General features: G+C 40.2%; 1 protein-coding gene and 1 pseudogene across 1 annotated transcript in view; one reads left to right on the top strand and one right to left on the bottom strand.

Moving 5' to 3' along the window:
- The window catches only part of C1H3orf52 (chromosome 1 C3orf52 homolog), a 56000-nt gene extending 40763 nt beyond the window's left edge, over positions 1-15237 (bottom strand). Inside the window, exons 1-2 of the mRNA XM_037835329.1 lie at positions 15036-15237; positions 968-1097 (exon numbers count right to left, since the gene is read on the bottom strand). Coding sequence (XP_037691257.1) covers positions 968-1097; positions 15036-15173 — 268 coding nt within the window. The 5' untranslated portion in view covers positions 15174-15237. The remainder of the gene's footprint in view (positions 1-967; positions 1098-15035) is intronic.
- On the top strand, positions 4796-5470 carry LOC119533260 (annotated as a pseudogene).
- Positions 15238-15440: the final 203 nt, after the last annotated feature.

The following is a 15440-nucleotide window of genomic DNA, read 5'->3' as shown; positions in this document are numbered from 1 at the left end:
GCATAATGGCAGCATTAGCAAACCGGAACACACTGTAAGGTGCTATATGTATGCATCATAAAAACCTTAATAATACAATAACCATAAAAAGTTGATAACCATCTAAAAGACTAAAAACAAGAAGTTCAACAAATGGTTTGAAGGACTAAATCATGCAGTCATAAAAAATGATATTCACAAAGAATTTTTAATGACTTTTCAAAATGATCTCAATATGACATTAAAATCCTAAAGGAAGGCCACAAAATTGTAAAAAAAAGATCTGATCTCAAATTATGTTAAAAAATGTAGATAAGTTAAAGACTATAAGAAAAAATAACAAAACGTTAATAATGTGGATGCACTTTATGGGTAACTGTGTATAATTTTTACATTCATAAAATGAGATATATGTAAAGTGTATAGCCAGCACAATAAAAGTATTTGATTTATACACATATACAACACAATTATAAAAAAATTTATTTCTAAAATAAGGTAAAATAATAATGGCATACAGGGTTTTATCAAGTTTTTTTAAAAACTATTTCAAATACATTAATCTTCATTTTGTCATTGTAACAATATAACAGATATAACAGATAAAGTACAGTAAAAATTTCAACTAAAAAATTTTTTTAAGAAAAAATCTCAACCAAGCAGGTATAGAAGGTGTAATAAAATATAAATTAGTGTTTAAGTATGATAAAAATTTAAGAAATATCTCCAAGGTCCAATGGGTAGAGTTTAGAACTAAAACTCTGGTCTGCTGACTTCTTCCAGAGTTTACAAAACAACCAACCAACCAAAATAAAACAAAAGTCAAGATTCATTTATATCTCCCACCCATACTACATATTCCAAACCAGTCTCAAATTCATGTTATAAATAATGAAATAGCAATAAATCCACCCTCCATTTCAATATGTCATAAGCTTTAAACAAGTTCTTAAAATGTGCCAACTTACTCACGTTTAAAAACTCTTACCTCCAATAAGACATAAGCTTATGATGATCACTATAACGAGACCTAGGAAAATGGAGGTGATGGCCATCCACAGTTTATACTTTCCCACCAAATTCTTATTACAGGAGCTCCAGGAGCTTCTGGGGCTAACCTAGAAAATAGAGGGAGAGTGTGAGGCAGTTGTTTGATTGCAAGAACCATTTCTGACTACCTCCTATGAGCGAGGGATATGGAAATGAAGACAGCAGTTTCCTAATCTCAAGGGACTTACACTCTACAAATACATGTAATAAGGGGCAGAACCTCACAGGGAAGTTAGCAAGAAAATGGTCTGGAGGTCCTGAGGTGGGGGAGATAGGAGGTATTATGTAGGATGAATAGAGGAAAGCATTCCAAACAGGTAAAGAGTATCCACAGTGTTGATCCATAATATGACTGGATTGGAACATGGGTTTCAGAGGCGAGCAAGGAGAGTCAGGGTTAGAGAAAGTTCATGAAAGGCTGGAGTATATTTGAGAAGGCTTTAAATGCTGCCAGAGGAATCTGGACTTAATTTGGTACATTTTGCGGAGTTGTTGAGATTTTGGAGCACAAGAGATGTGTTTAAGATTAACAGAATAAATGAGGTATAGTTTAGAGGCACATCACGAAAAAGCTAAGAGGCTACTATCATGGCCCACACTCTAGGTAATAAGGGACAAATGCAAAAGACACTAGGACATAAGCTCCAACAGGTGCAGTGAGGCCAGGTGGGGCATCAAAGGAAACAATTGCAACTGCTGTGGTTACTGAGCCCCAACACCATCTCATTTCATACTAACAGGACTTCAAAGTGGGATTTAACCCATTTCAGAGATGCAGGACCGATCCCTGCCATGTGATTGCAAAGCTCACACACTCTCCCTTTTGTCCATAGCCACCCCCACACCACATCACCCCACCCTGCTGCTCCCCCCATCATCACTGTGGAGAGCTCCAGGTTACAAAAGAGGCTGGCTATCCTGGTGGCACTCCCACTCTCAGCCTCCCCCGGCCACTAAAAATACCACGACTCTTCTACTTCCTGCTGCACCCTTCCCTTAGAAAAGTCCTACTTGGAGACCCTGGGAAAGAAACAACGTAATGTGGGAGAAAAATCTGTTTCTACATCTGACATATGTAGATTCCAGTCCTAGCTATACCACTTAAAGGTGTTGTAACCTTCAATGTTGACTGAAACTCATTGGCCCCAAAGTCCTCAACTGTAAAATATATAGATAATAAATCTAGCTCACAGGGCTGTTACAAAAACTAGAGATAATGTACACGAGGCACTTGCTAAACAAATATTAACATCAGCTGAACAAATAAGATGGAAAAGTCTTCGCAATGGGTGGTGTTGATGGTAGCACAACATTGTGAATGTAAATTAACACCAATGAATTGTGTTCCTGAAAGTGGTTAAAATAGGAAATCTTATGTTGTATATATATTACCAGAATGAAACATTTTTACTGCACAACACAAAGTTGAATCCTCATCCAAACTATGGACTTTTGTTAATAATATAATTAAAATAACATTAGTTCATTTTGAAACGTACCACACTAAGGCAAAATGAAAATATTAGGTAATACAGGGGGTGGGGGTGAGGAATAGTGTGATGGTTTGGAGGCTTTATAGAGTTCTTAGAGTTGATACACTCCTGTGGGTGTGAACCTATTGTAGATGGAATTTTTTGATTAGGTTATTTCATTTGAGTTGTGCCTCAAGTGGGTCTTAATCCTCTTACTGGAGTAAGAGGAAGAGGAAGAAATTCAGAGAGAGAGAGAGACAGAGAAAGCCACAGAAGCTGAGAGAGAAAGTCATGGAAGCCAGAAGCTGAAAGCAACAACACCCGGAAGAGAAGGGAGAGACCAGCAGACACCACCATGTGCCTTGTCATCTGACATACAGGTACAGGATAGCCAGCAGCCTGTCTGAAAGAAGGAACAAAGTATCATCTTAATGATGCCTTCATTTGGACATTTTCATGGCCTCAGAACTGTAAGTTTGTAAACTAATAAATTCCCCTTGTTAAAAGCCAGCTCATTTTATGGCATCTGCATTTCAGAAGCTGCAGCAGACTAAAACAGATTTTGGTACCAAGAGTGGGGTGCTGAGATTGAAAATACCAAAAATGCTAGAAAGGCTTTATAAATAGATAAGGGGGAGATCCTGGAAGAACTGTGAGGGGCTTGATAGAAAAGGCCTAGATTGCTTTGAAGAGACTGTTGATAGAAATATGGGTGCTAAAAGTACTTCTGAGGAAGCTTTACAGAGAAATGATGAATGTGTCATTGCAAACTAGAAGAAAGGTGGTCCTTGTTTGAAAGTGGCAGAGAATTTGATAAAATTGAGTTCTAGTGTCAGATGGAAGGCAGAATTTGAAAGTGACAAGCTTGGATATTTAGCTGAGGAAATTTCCAAACTAAATGTGGAAAGTGCAGGCTGGCTTCTCCTTGCAGCTTATAGTAAAATAAGAGAGGAAAGGAATAAACTGAAAACTGAACTCCTGGGTACAAAGAAAACAGAAATTGACGGTTTGGAAAATTCTGAGCTTCTGGAAAATGAGTACCCAGAGAATAGTGCTCCATGTGAGGATTTAACCAAACATGGAACCAATCAGACTTCTCAGTGCAAGTGAGAATTAGAAGTGCAGTTATACAGGGAGGTTCTGTGGAAGGTCTTTGCACCAGTTTGAATGTGTTATGTCCCCCAAAACGCCATTATCTTTGACGTAATCTTGTGTGGGCAGACATATTAATGTTGATTAGATTGTAATTCTTTGAGTGTTTCCACAGAGATGCGACCCACCCAACTGTGGGTGATGACTCTGATTGGATAGTTTCCGTAGAGGTGTCCCGCCCATTCAGCGTGGGCCTTGATTAGTTTACCAGAGCACTATATAAGCTCAGACAGAAGGAGTGAGCTTGCTACAGCCAAGAGGGACACTTTGAAGAACACACAGACAGCTGAAAGCAACTGAAATTGACATTTTGAAGAGGAGATGCAGCTATGAGAGGACAAAATGCCCCAAAAGCAACATTTTGGAGAATGCCATTTTGAAATGTAACCTGGGAGCAAGCGGATGCCAGCCATGATTCTTCCAAGCTAACAGAGGTTTTCCAGACACTAATGGCCATCCTCCAGTGAAAGTAACCCCTTAGCTGGGACACTTTATGGCTTAAGACTCTGACTTTGTAACCAAATAAACCCACTTTATAAAAGTTGATCCATTTCTGGTATTTTGCATAATGGGCAGCATTAGCAAACTGGAACAGTCTTACTGTCTGACAGTTGGATCCCTGTGTATTGCATGAGAAAATGATAAGCTTTTTTGTGAGATCTGTATGAATGGAACCACAGCCAGCCCAGACTAAAAGGGACAGAAAGGGGACAGATTGAAGGAAAAATGACTTCAAAGGCAGAACCATAGAAGCTGAGGCCTGGGGCAAAGACACCTAGGGCCAGGAGAGTGGAACCACCCATGTGTGTGGAAAGGATGTGTTTGCCCCAGAGGTTGCAGAGAGCGAGCCTTCCACCCCAATGTTCAGGAAGAGTGCTGCAGTCTTCAGAGAGGGTGGAGTGCATTCCCCAGGGGTTGGGGAGGGTCTGGCCACCACTCCGCTGTTCTGAGGGGGTTAAGCCTAAACCCCAGAGATTTGGGAATGTTCAGCCACCACCCCAATGCTGCTTGATAAGAGGGAGCCAAGAGTATGGCAACTGTGCAAGCACTAGCAATGGGTGGGGCTGCCACTCCATTAGGCCCTGAGGACAAGGAATCCTTCTATAGATGACTCTCAGACCTTAAAATCTAATGGACAGATCGATCTAAGATGGCGACTGTGGAACCGGAAACCACCCCAACTCCTAATCCCCCACCTACAGAAGAAGAGAAAACAGAATCTAATCAGGAGGTTGCTAACCCAGAACACTATATTAAACATCCACTACAGAACAGATGGGCGCTTTGGTTTTTTAAAAATGATAAAAGCAAAACTTGGCAAGCAAACCTTCGACTGATCTCTAAATTTGATACTGTTGAAGACTTTTGGGCTCTGTACAACCATATCCAGTTGTCTAGTAATTTAATGCCTGGCTGTGACTACTCACTTTTTAAGGATGGTATTGAGCCCATGTGGGAAGATGAAAAAAACAAAAGAGGAGGACGATAGCTAATTACATTGAACAAACAGCAGAGACGAAGTGACCTCGATCGCTTTTGGCTAGAGACACTGCAGTGCCTTATTGGAGAATCTTTTGATGACTACAGTGATGATGTATGTGGAGCCGTTGTTAATGTTAGAACTAAAGGTGATAAGATAGCAATATGGACTACTGAATGTGAAAACAGAGCAGCTGTTACACATATAGGGAGGGTATACAAGGAAAGGTTAGGACTTCCTCCAAAGATAGTGATTGGTTATCAGTCCCATGCAGACACAGCTACTAAGAGCGGCTCCACCACTAAAAATAGGTTTGTTGTTTAAGAAGACACCTTCTGAGTATTTTCATAGGAGACTGCATCAAGCAATCGAGATTTGGAAGCTGAACCAAAGCCTCTTCAAAAGCAGAGTGGACTGCATTTAAATTTGATTTCCATCTAAATGTTGCTAAGATATAAGAGAAGTCTCATTCGTCTTTGTCTTGTACTTCTGTGTTCATATATTATTATTATTTTTTTTAATTTTGGCTAGCATATCCACTACCTAATCAAAGAATTACAGTACACATCATCCCCAGAATCCATAAATGTGTTCTTGGCCCACTCTGTAATAGCTTAGTAGAATTACATTACAAACACATTTACCCATCCACTATATTCAAAAAAGAACTTGGCATTTCTATACCTTAAAGGAAAAAAAATTCAATGTTCCATTGTATGCAGGAGCATATTTTGCTGGTTTGGAAGAATATGATGCATACAGTTTTCTAGCAATTTTCTTTGTTTCTTTTTACAGCATTGTCTTTGCTGTACTCTTGCTGATGGCTGCTAGATTTTAATTTGTTTGTTTCCCTACTTGATAACATTAGTGATTCTGATTTCAGTTATTCATTTTGTTTTGCTTTTGTTTTTTTCTTCATGTAACATTGGTGAAGGATCCAGGAATATGACACAAAGGTGGAATAAACATTAATTTGTGCATTCTTTGGTAATTTTTTTGTTTTTTTTTGTAACTACAAAGCTTTGCTACAAATTTATGCGTTTCATTCAAATCAGTGATCTATGTTTGTGTGATTTCCTAAACATAATTGTGGATTTTTAAAAATGTAACATCATAATTACATTCCTAACTAGAATTAGAATGTCTGTTTTTGTATCTTTATGCTGTATTTTAACACTTTGTATTACGTAGGTTATTTTGCTTTGGTTAAAATGGCTCAAGTAGAGAAGCGGTCCCGTTCATATTAAGACAGTGTACAAAACTGTAAATAAAATGTGTACAGTGAATTGCCTTTCAGACAACTAGATTTGTCCTTTTATTTCTCCATCTCTGTAGAAGGAATATGTACCTCTTATTGCAAGGCAGTCTCTCTTGTGTCTTCTCTTGTAGTGTTTTCCATGTGAACAGCATAAGTTTGGAGCACTAGTTTGATTATTATGTTTATTAAAATTTTAAATAAATTGAATAGGTAGCATCATATATGGAATTAAATTGATGTGGCCATCTTTGTCTTTTATAAACTAAGGCACAGTCATTTAGTCTAGGTAAATAATGTATTACTCTATTAATATGTTAAAACTCTTCTAAGATTGGGTTCTTGATGTATCACCATTTAATTTAACAGCAGTTGAAAAATTTGGTTGCTGAATTGAGGTATTCTTATGTAAGTGTCAAAATGATGGCACAGGGAAAGAGTAGAGGTGTTTGGAGGTATATGCGGTAAGAATTTACTTAGTGCTGCTGTCTAACAGAATGGGATAAATGGATTGGAAAATTGAGATTTATATTGGTATATTGGTGCAGTATAGTTTTATGTAAGCTTGATAACTTGACTTACTCTTTATAGATATCATTTGAAAACAAACGAACAATTTTTGTCTATAATACATAATTGTATATTTCACATCCTGTGAAATGAAAAATGGCTATAGAGAAAAGTTGGTAAGCTGAACTATAGGTTGCAGGATGAAAATCATTAGTTGAGAGGAAAATTTGTCTTTAAATGTTATGAATTGATCATTTAAAAACTGATAAACTTGTCAAAGATCCTGTATAAAATAAACATGAAATTAATGGTTGATTTTATTGCAGAATTTTAAAACAGTTTAAAGACTGCCTTCTGAGTGATACCAGTGCCAGCCATTTTCCCAGGGTTTGGGAGCCGGGAATGATAAATTACTCTGAATCACTTTTGACAGTTGCCATTTAGGTGTCACAATGACTTCCACCTTCACATGACTTCTTAAGCAACTTTTCTAAAAAATAAGATTAGACTGTACATGTTTTTCTAACTTAAAACTCTTTTCTCCTCTGTTCAACAGGATATTATGAATAAATATATTTTCGTATCAGAAAAAAAAAAAAAATCTAATGGAGTGGGACACCAGAACAAAAAACAAAGGATAAAGATTGGGACTGTGTAACTCAGGGAAACCTAGGGTGCTCTACAATTGTAATAAAAGGTACAAATATGTTTTTACATGAGGTAGAACAAATGAATGTCAACATTGTAAGGTGTTAAAAATAGGGTAGGATTGGGGGGAAAATACAATTAATGCAAACTAGAGACTACAATTAATGGAAACATTGTATTATGCTTCCTTTAATATACAAAGGCAATATACCAAAGCTAAATGCATATGGGGTGGGGGTGGGGTGGGGATAGGGGAAGGATATGGGACTCCTGGCATTGGTGATGTTGTCTGACTCTTTATTCTACTTTAGGTTAATGTTATCTTTCCTTTTGTTGCTTTCTGGCTGTAATTTTTTTTTCTTTTTTTTCCTCTTTCTCTTTTCTTTTTCTTTTGTCTCTCTGCCTTCTTTGACTCTTCCTCCTCTTTGGGGAAGAAATGCAGATGTCCCTATATAGATAGTGGCAATGGTGCTGAATATATAAATACGTTGACTATACAGGGAACCAACGATTGTTTACTTAAGACGGAATGTATGGTGTGTGAACAAAACCATCTTAAAAGAAAGGGGTTGATGAAGAAACCTGGAGGGCACTGTATCGAGTGAAATAAGACAGATATAAAGGCAAATATTGCAGGATCTCACTGATATGAACTAATTATAATATGTAAACTCATAGACATGAAGTATAAGTTACCAGGATATAGAATGAGGCTAAAGAAGGGGGAGTGTTTGCTTATTATGAGCAGAATGTTCAACTAGGGTGAACTTAAACATTTGGAAATGGACAGGGGTAATGGTAGCATGTTGTGAGAATAATTAACAGTGCTGAAAGGTATGTGAAGGTGGTGGAAAGGGTAAGCCAGAGTCACGTATGTCATCAGAAGGAAAGTTGGAAGTTAAAAGATGGGAATGTATAAGACAGTGAATCTTGTGGTGGACAATGTCTGTGATTAACTATACAAATATTAGAAATCTCTCTCAAATCTCTCATACAAATGTATGACACTATAACTAGAAGTTAATAATAGAGAGGCATATAGGGAAAAAAATATATACCTATTGCAAACTATATATTACAGTTAGTAGTATTTTAACATTCTTTCATCAACAGTAACAAATGTACTATACCAAAACTATGAATCAATAATGGAGGGGGTGGGATGGTTAGGGGTATGGGAGGATTTGAGTCTCCTTTTTTTGTCTTTATTTCTTTTCTGGAGTAATGAAAATGTTCTAAAAATTGAAAAAAAAATTAATTGTGGTAATGGATGCACAGTTGTATGATGGTATCATGGGCAATTTATTGTACACTTTCTATCTTTAGATAGTTGTATGGTATGTGAACAATCTCAATAAATATATTTATATATATATATATATCCTTAGACTGGGGAAGACAGATTCTTGGGCTGATAGGCCAGCTGATCTGCTTTTTGCATAGCAATAAATTCTTTCTCTCTTTGGGAAAAAAAAAAAATCTACTGGAATATGCCCTGGAATTTCAGAATTGTTTGGAACCCATGACCCTTGTTTTCCTTCCAATTTCTTCCTATGGCAATAGGAATGTTTACCCTATGCCTGCCCTCCTTTGTATAGTGGAAGCAGATAATTTGTTCTAAGTTTCACAGGTCCACAGATGGAGGAGAATTGTTCTCCAGGACAGTCCATATCTGTAACTGATTTTGATGAGACATTGAACTTAATACTGTTACTGAAATGATTTAAAAAAAATTTTTTTAGGATATTGTGATGGAATGAACGTATTTCATAAGGAAAGAACACATCTTTTTGGGGTCCAGAGGTCAGAATGTGATGGTCTGAAGGCTTTATGGATCCCAGAAAAATATGTTCTTAGAATTGATCCATTCCTGTGGGTGTGAACCCAATGTAAAAGAAACTTTTTGATTAGGTTATTTCAGTTGAGGTGTGCCTCACATAGGTCTTAATCCTCTTACTGGAGTCCTTTATAAGAGGAAAAATTTCAGAGAAAGAGACAGAGAGAAAGCCAAGAGAGAAAGTCATGGAAGCCAGAAGCTGAAAGCAATGAAATGCTGAAGAGAAGAGAGAGACCAGCAGATGCCGCCATGTGCCTTGTCATCTGACAGAGGAGTCCAGATTACCAGCAGCTATCTTCAGGAAGAAGGTATCATCTTGATGATGCCTTGATTTGGACATTTTACACGGGCTTAAAAGTGTAAGCTTGTAAACTAATAAATTCCCATTGTTAAAAGCCAGCTCATTTTATGGTATCTGCATTTCAGCAGCACTAGCAGACTAAACTAGGTACTATTTGGAAACTCTATTCTTTCTGTAAACCTATAACTTCTTGGAAAAGATTTTGATTTTTTTTAATTTTAAAAATAAAAAATAAGCAAATATTAGGAACTCACCAAATGGGAGCAATCATTAGTCAGTACTTAGAGAGTTCCCAATCCCAGTAAAGTGCTTGCAGCAGCAGGCACTTTATGAGACACCCTGGATCAACACTTCATTGACTTCCTCTCTTTATTTTGGTGGTTGCCATCAGAAAGGAAACTGTTAGGCCACATTGGGACTACACTTCAAAATTTCTAAATTAGAGATTCTCAAGCCCGGCTGCACATGAGAATCACCTGGGAAGGATTTTAGACTACCCAGGACCTAGTGGATCAGATTGTAGGGGAGGTCGGGACAGACCCTGGTTGTCTTTTTAAACCTCCAAAGGTGAATAAATTGCTCTACCAGTGTCTTTGTTTGCCCAGGCTGCTGTAACTAAGTCCCACTAAGTCCCACAAACTAATTGATGTAAACAACAGGAATTTAATGTCTCACCATTCTGGAAGTTAGGAGCCCAAAATCAAGATATTGGCGAGGTTATGCTTCCTCCATCATCAGAGTTCTGGGGTTGGCTTGCCAGCAATCCATAACTCAATCTCTGCATCTGTCACAAAGTCATCCCTCTCTCTTTGTCCCTCTCTCTGTCTTTTACTGCCTGTGTCAAAAGTTCCTCTCTTTACAAGGACAGCAGTCATACTGGATTAGTGCCCACCCTAATCCAGTTTGGCCTTATCTTAATCACATCTACAAAGATCCTATTGACACTTACAAGGTCACATTTACAGGACCAGGGGTAAGGACTTGAACATTTCTTTTTGGAGGACACAATTCAATCTGAAACACCAGGGCTCAGACACCTGGTCTGAGGCCTAGCCATCCTTCAGGAACCAGGTGAAACGTCACCTTTTATGGAGGCCTCCCTTACTACCCAGCCCAGCCCACGGAGAGATCTCCCAGTATGTGAGCTGTCCGCCTTGTCTAGTTTCATGCTGAAATACAAACAGATACTGGCCTTATCTTCCTAGGTAAATTGAAACCACAAAGAGGGAGGGGTTGGTTCTTAGCTACCTGTTCTTATATCCCATACTTGTACCTCATGCAGGTAATAGAAATTTAATAAATGTATGTTGCTTAGTCATTGAGAGCTCCAAGATTTTTAAGAGTATACTTAGAGAAATCCTAGAGTAGGGTTCAATCTTGGATCCCCTGAGTGCACTTTCCCCTGGCTTCTAGGCCCAGCCTGCCACAGGTGTGAGGTGTGAGGAGAGGATTAAAGGCCCTGAGGATATCAGGACAGAGGAAAACCCTCCAGGTTAGGTGTGTTTCTGGAGTCCAGGGACAGAGCAACCTCTTACCCCAACCAAACACTGCAGAACTGTCCCAAAGCCACCAAAGCCAAGGGAGCCATAAGAAACAAGACAAAAAAAAGGAGCCCCAGTATTAGGAATTCATGAGGCAGAGAACAGAAAATGTCTGTCTCCATTTTAAGAGCCCCTGAGACAAAAAAGATCTAGTTCTGTTTTAGTCCTTAGATAAGAAACAGCCAGAACCATAAAGATGAGTGCAGAGAAGAATGATCTGGAGTCTCAAACGAGGCACTGTATGAGTTTCATGGCACCTCTTGGCCTCTTGTGCCTTCACTTACGCTGTCGCTTAAAGATTATAAACTAGGACTGGGGTGGAATGGGAAGATTGTCACTCCATGACTTCCCAGAGGAACTCAGCCCAGAATTACACAGCCCTCATCTACAGGAAATGCCTCTTCCCGTCAGCCCAAAGCCAAGAGAGAGACCACTGACCACTCTCCCTTGCATGATTAATCGTAACAGACTTCAGGTCATTATAACATGGCCCTTCAGCCAATCCCAACCAAACCATAGAATACAGCACTTCTCAGCCATCTTCACATTAGATTCAACTAAGGAGTTAGTGTTTTTAGAAGTGCCCCAGGAGATTCCAATATGCTCTGAGGGTATGGTAGATTTGTGCTGAGTCTCCCCTCAAAACTGGATCACAAAGACACACTGCCTCCTTCTCCGGCTTCTTCATTCTCTCTTGCCCAAATTCTAGGTCACTAGGAGAGGCCACTCAGGCAGGTTCTTTGGCAGGGTGCCTTCCAGAGATTTTTCCAAACTGCATCTTACATTCTATGATAGCATCATAGGGCTTAAGGGTTTTCACGGCTTTCCTCTGAACATTCCTCAGATAGATGCATCCCTCTTCACTTCAGGATCTAAATCCATGGTGTAGGATCTTGCAAGAATGGGAGGACTACCTCTTGGATCTAAAACGCTTTTCTTCTCTTTGGCTCAATTAGGAGCAGTTATTATAGATATCAAGGAAAAGTTTCTTAGCACACAGGAAAACCTATACTTTGTCATCTTCATGGTGTGATTTAATTCACTTTGATCCAAGCAAAAAAGAGCCAATTTATTCTTGCCCTAAATTCTAAACAGCTATCCAAGGTATGGCAAAGTGGCTAATTTTTAGCTAGCCCATTCAAATAAATCTTGCCTGCCTCCAAACCATCAATTTACTGGTTGATTAATATTCTCATGATGCTGTCATCACTTAAAACATCCCTCAGACTTCTATCTGGAAACTGAGGTCAGAGCCCATGTAATGAGACATAATAGAAAACCAGTCTCACTCTATCACCCATAATATCTTTCTCACTTTTCAGTCAACAATATTGCTTCGTTTACAGTGATGGCAGGCAAAGTAGAGTTGAGTGGCTTGTATTACTTTTCCTAAAACCCCAAATCCAGATAAAGAAAAGGAAAGAAGTTCTTCCAACTGCCTTTGTATAATCCCCTAAGCCAGCACTTCCAAGCAGGAAAATACCCACAATAGAGGATGTCTTCTTCCCAATGATCCCAGAACTGTTCCCTACCCCTCACCCATCTACCCATCCACCCATAACCTCTCATCATTCCAGATGTGCTACTCAACTCCTCACATTTTGCTTAAATTACCTAATTATCAATTACCTGATTTATAGAAAATAGTAACATGCAATTTATAATGTAGGTAATTATAAACAAGTATAAATTATCTTTAAATTATACATATTAATGTTACATATGTTATATATTATATATATTACATGTATATAGAATAGGTTTGAGAACTAAAAAGACCTGAGTTCATAAACCCCAGAACCGCCACTGTGTGAACATGATCATTTCAGGTAATTCCTCTGAGCCTCAGTTTCTTCATCTGTCAAATCAGAATACTGACACTTTCCACTTAGGTTTATTGTGGTCATTAAATGCATTTATCCATCCAAATAACATGGCACACAATAGGTACAAAACATAAGGTTAATGAAAACACATGGACTTAAGCTACATTTTAAAACTGTAACTCAACACAGAGTGTAAAGAGACCTACACACAAAACTCAAGTGCCCACACCTCGTGTGTGTGCTAGTCAACACCTGACATTAACTGACTTTTCAAGAAATGCACTTCAACTTATTCTATAGAACCAAAAAGAATGACTAACACATGTTAGTGAGGGAAATTTTTTTCCCCTTCTTTTTAATTTCTTTTCCTGTTCAAGCATCTCTAGAATGCCCTCCTGTGTTAACGTTACCTTCACTTCACTCCTTCCAGTTGCTCACTAGAGCTTTCCTTTCGGTGATCTAGAAAGCTAACTCACAAGGAAGTCTAGGATCTGTCCGTACCTGACTTAGGAGGAAGTAATTAGACCAGGAAAGAGTAATAGCTACAGGGTAGGTATTAAACAATTATAAAATACTGATACCCTACATGTATATGCTCAGCATTTTCTACTTCTCAATCATGTTCCTAAAGGCATCCCCAGTCCTCACCGAAGCCCAGTGGGCACATTACATTAGCACCCTTCAACAGCTGGGAAAATACAGACGCTAGCATGTTGCCCGTGGGCACATGTTTTTTTTGTAGTGAAGCTGTCACCAGAACTCGGATCTCTGGAGTCAGAGCCAAACCTTAGAGTCTTGGGGATGTTCTGGATGCATCTAACTTGAGGCAGGTATTCCCAGATCCCACTCCTAGATGCTGCCTAGGCATTGCCTGCCATACAGCAAGTCCGTGGTTGTGGTCACCTGCAGTAGTGGCCAGTCCATTTTCATTCAATCTTCATTCTTCTGTTGTGCTCATATTTCATTCAAATACAAGGTACCAAGTTACTCTCAGGGTACCTATAAAAAGACTTTCAGTATTTCCAGGAATCAATGTGGAGCAAAAGCAATGCGCTCCTATTTTGAACTTCCTGTTTATCCCTGAAAGCAAGAGTTGTGCAGCCAAAGAGGTAAGGTGGACAGTGGGACCTAGAAAGGACCATATATACAGCTCAAGCCAGTCTTGGGGGGTTCATCAGAAGGTGGATGGCACAAAATTCTAAGTCTTTGCTGCTTTACAAGTATTTGATGAGATTAATAATGCTCAATCTAGCGTCATTGCTAGAATTGAATCAGAGAGGCAGCTCAGTCTAAACATCACCAGGGACTGCGTTAGGGTTTTGAAGCGTAAGAGGACCGGTCTGGTTCTTTGCGATAAGGGCTTTGAAATTATTTTTCTTGAATTGGGCAGGGAAAGTTTACCATCACTCCCCTCGCCACCACCTCAAACCCTTCTTGCTCTTGAGGTTTTCTCCCCTCTTCCTATCTGCGGAGTCAAGTAGCCGAGCTGGGAGAAAGAGTGGGAGATGGGTGGGGGAGCGCGTGTGGGTGATGATGGGGGGAGGGCTAGGGAGGTAAGGGGAGGATCGGCGAAAGTGCAAGGGAAGAGAAAGAAGAGATTCTGAAGACAGGGGGGCCTCCGTCTATCATTCTAGTTCTCCCAACTTGAAAAACTAAAGTAAAAGTTACCTAACTTTTAAAAACCACCTCTACTTCTTAAGACAGAGGAAAGGAGCGGCCACGCCTCACATCCAGAATTCCTAAGGTCCCACGGGGGTCGGAGGGTCATCCGGCGAGCTCAAGTCGAACCACTTTCCTTCCAGTGCGTTTCATTCAGGATATTCCAACGCCAGCCACTCTCCCTCGCTGTTTGTTACGCCAGAAGAGCTGGGTGGAAATCCGAAACTCCCTGCCGATGCCAAACCCCCCTGCCCGGCCCGGATCCTCGCCCAGAGCGCGCTCAGAACACGCAGCCAGCGCGTTACCGCCAGAGCCACGATCTTACCTGGGCTCGGCGGAGCTCCTCGGCCGAGGAAGGGATGACCTGCACGGCTCCATTCAGCAGCGTCTGCTCGTCTGGCTGCCCCTCGAGCACCGCGAGCTCCAGCTCTTCCCGGGCCAATGGGCACTTGGCGCCTTCCATGGAAGGGCAGAGCAGGGCTGAGTGGCTCGGAGGGGAGGTAGGACACACCTGAAGGTGCAAAGTCCAAGTTGCCTCCCCGGCTCTCACTCCACCCACCCGGCGCGGTGCGACGAGAGGGGCGGAGCGAGGAGGCAGAGGCGGGACGAGGCGGGCAAAAGGCCCGCGATCGCGCTGAGGAGGCTTGGCTCGCCCCTGCAAGGTAGGGAGGCTGGGGGCTCCGAAGCGGAGGGCTGTTTTTCTGGTTTGTTCAGGCACTGCTTGCTGTGC

Source organism: Choloepus didactylus, chromosome 1 (assembly GCF_015220235.1).
Source record: "Choloepus didactylus isolate mChoDid1 chromosome 1, mChoDid1.pri, whole genome shotgun sequence".
Taxonomy (NCBI): Eukaryota; Metazoa; Chordata; class Mammalia; order Pilosa; family Megalonychidae; genus Choloepus; species Choloepus didactylus.
This window is presented reverse-complemented; position numbering and strand designations above follow the sequence as displayed.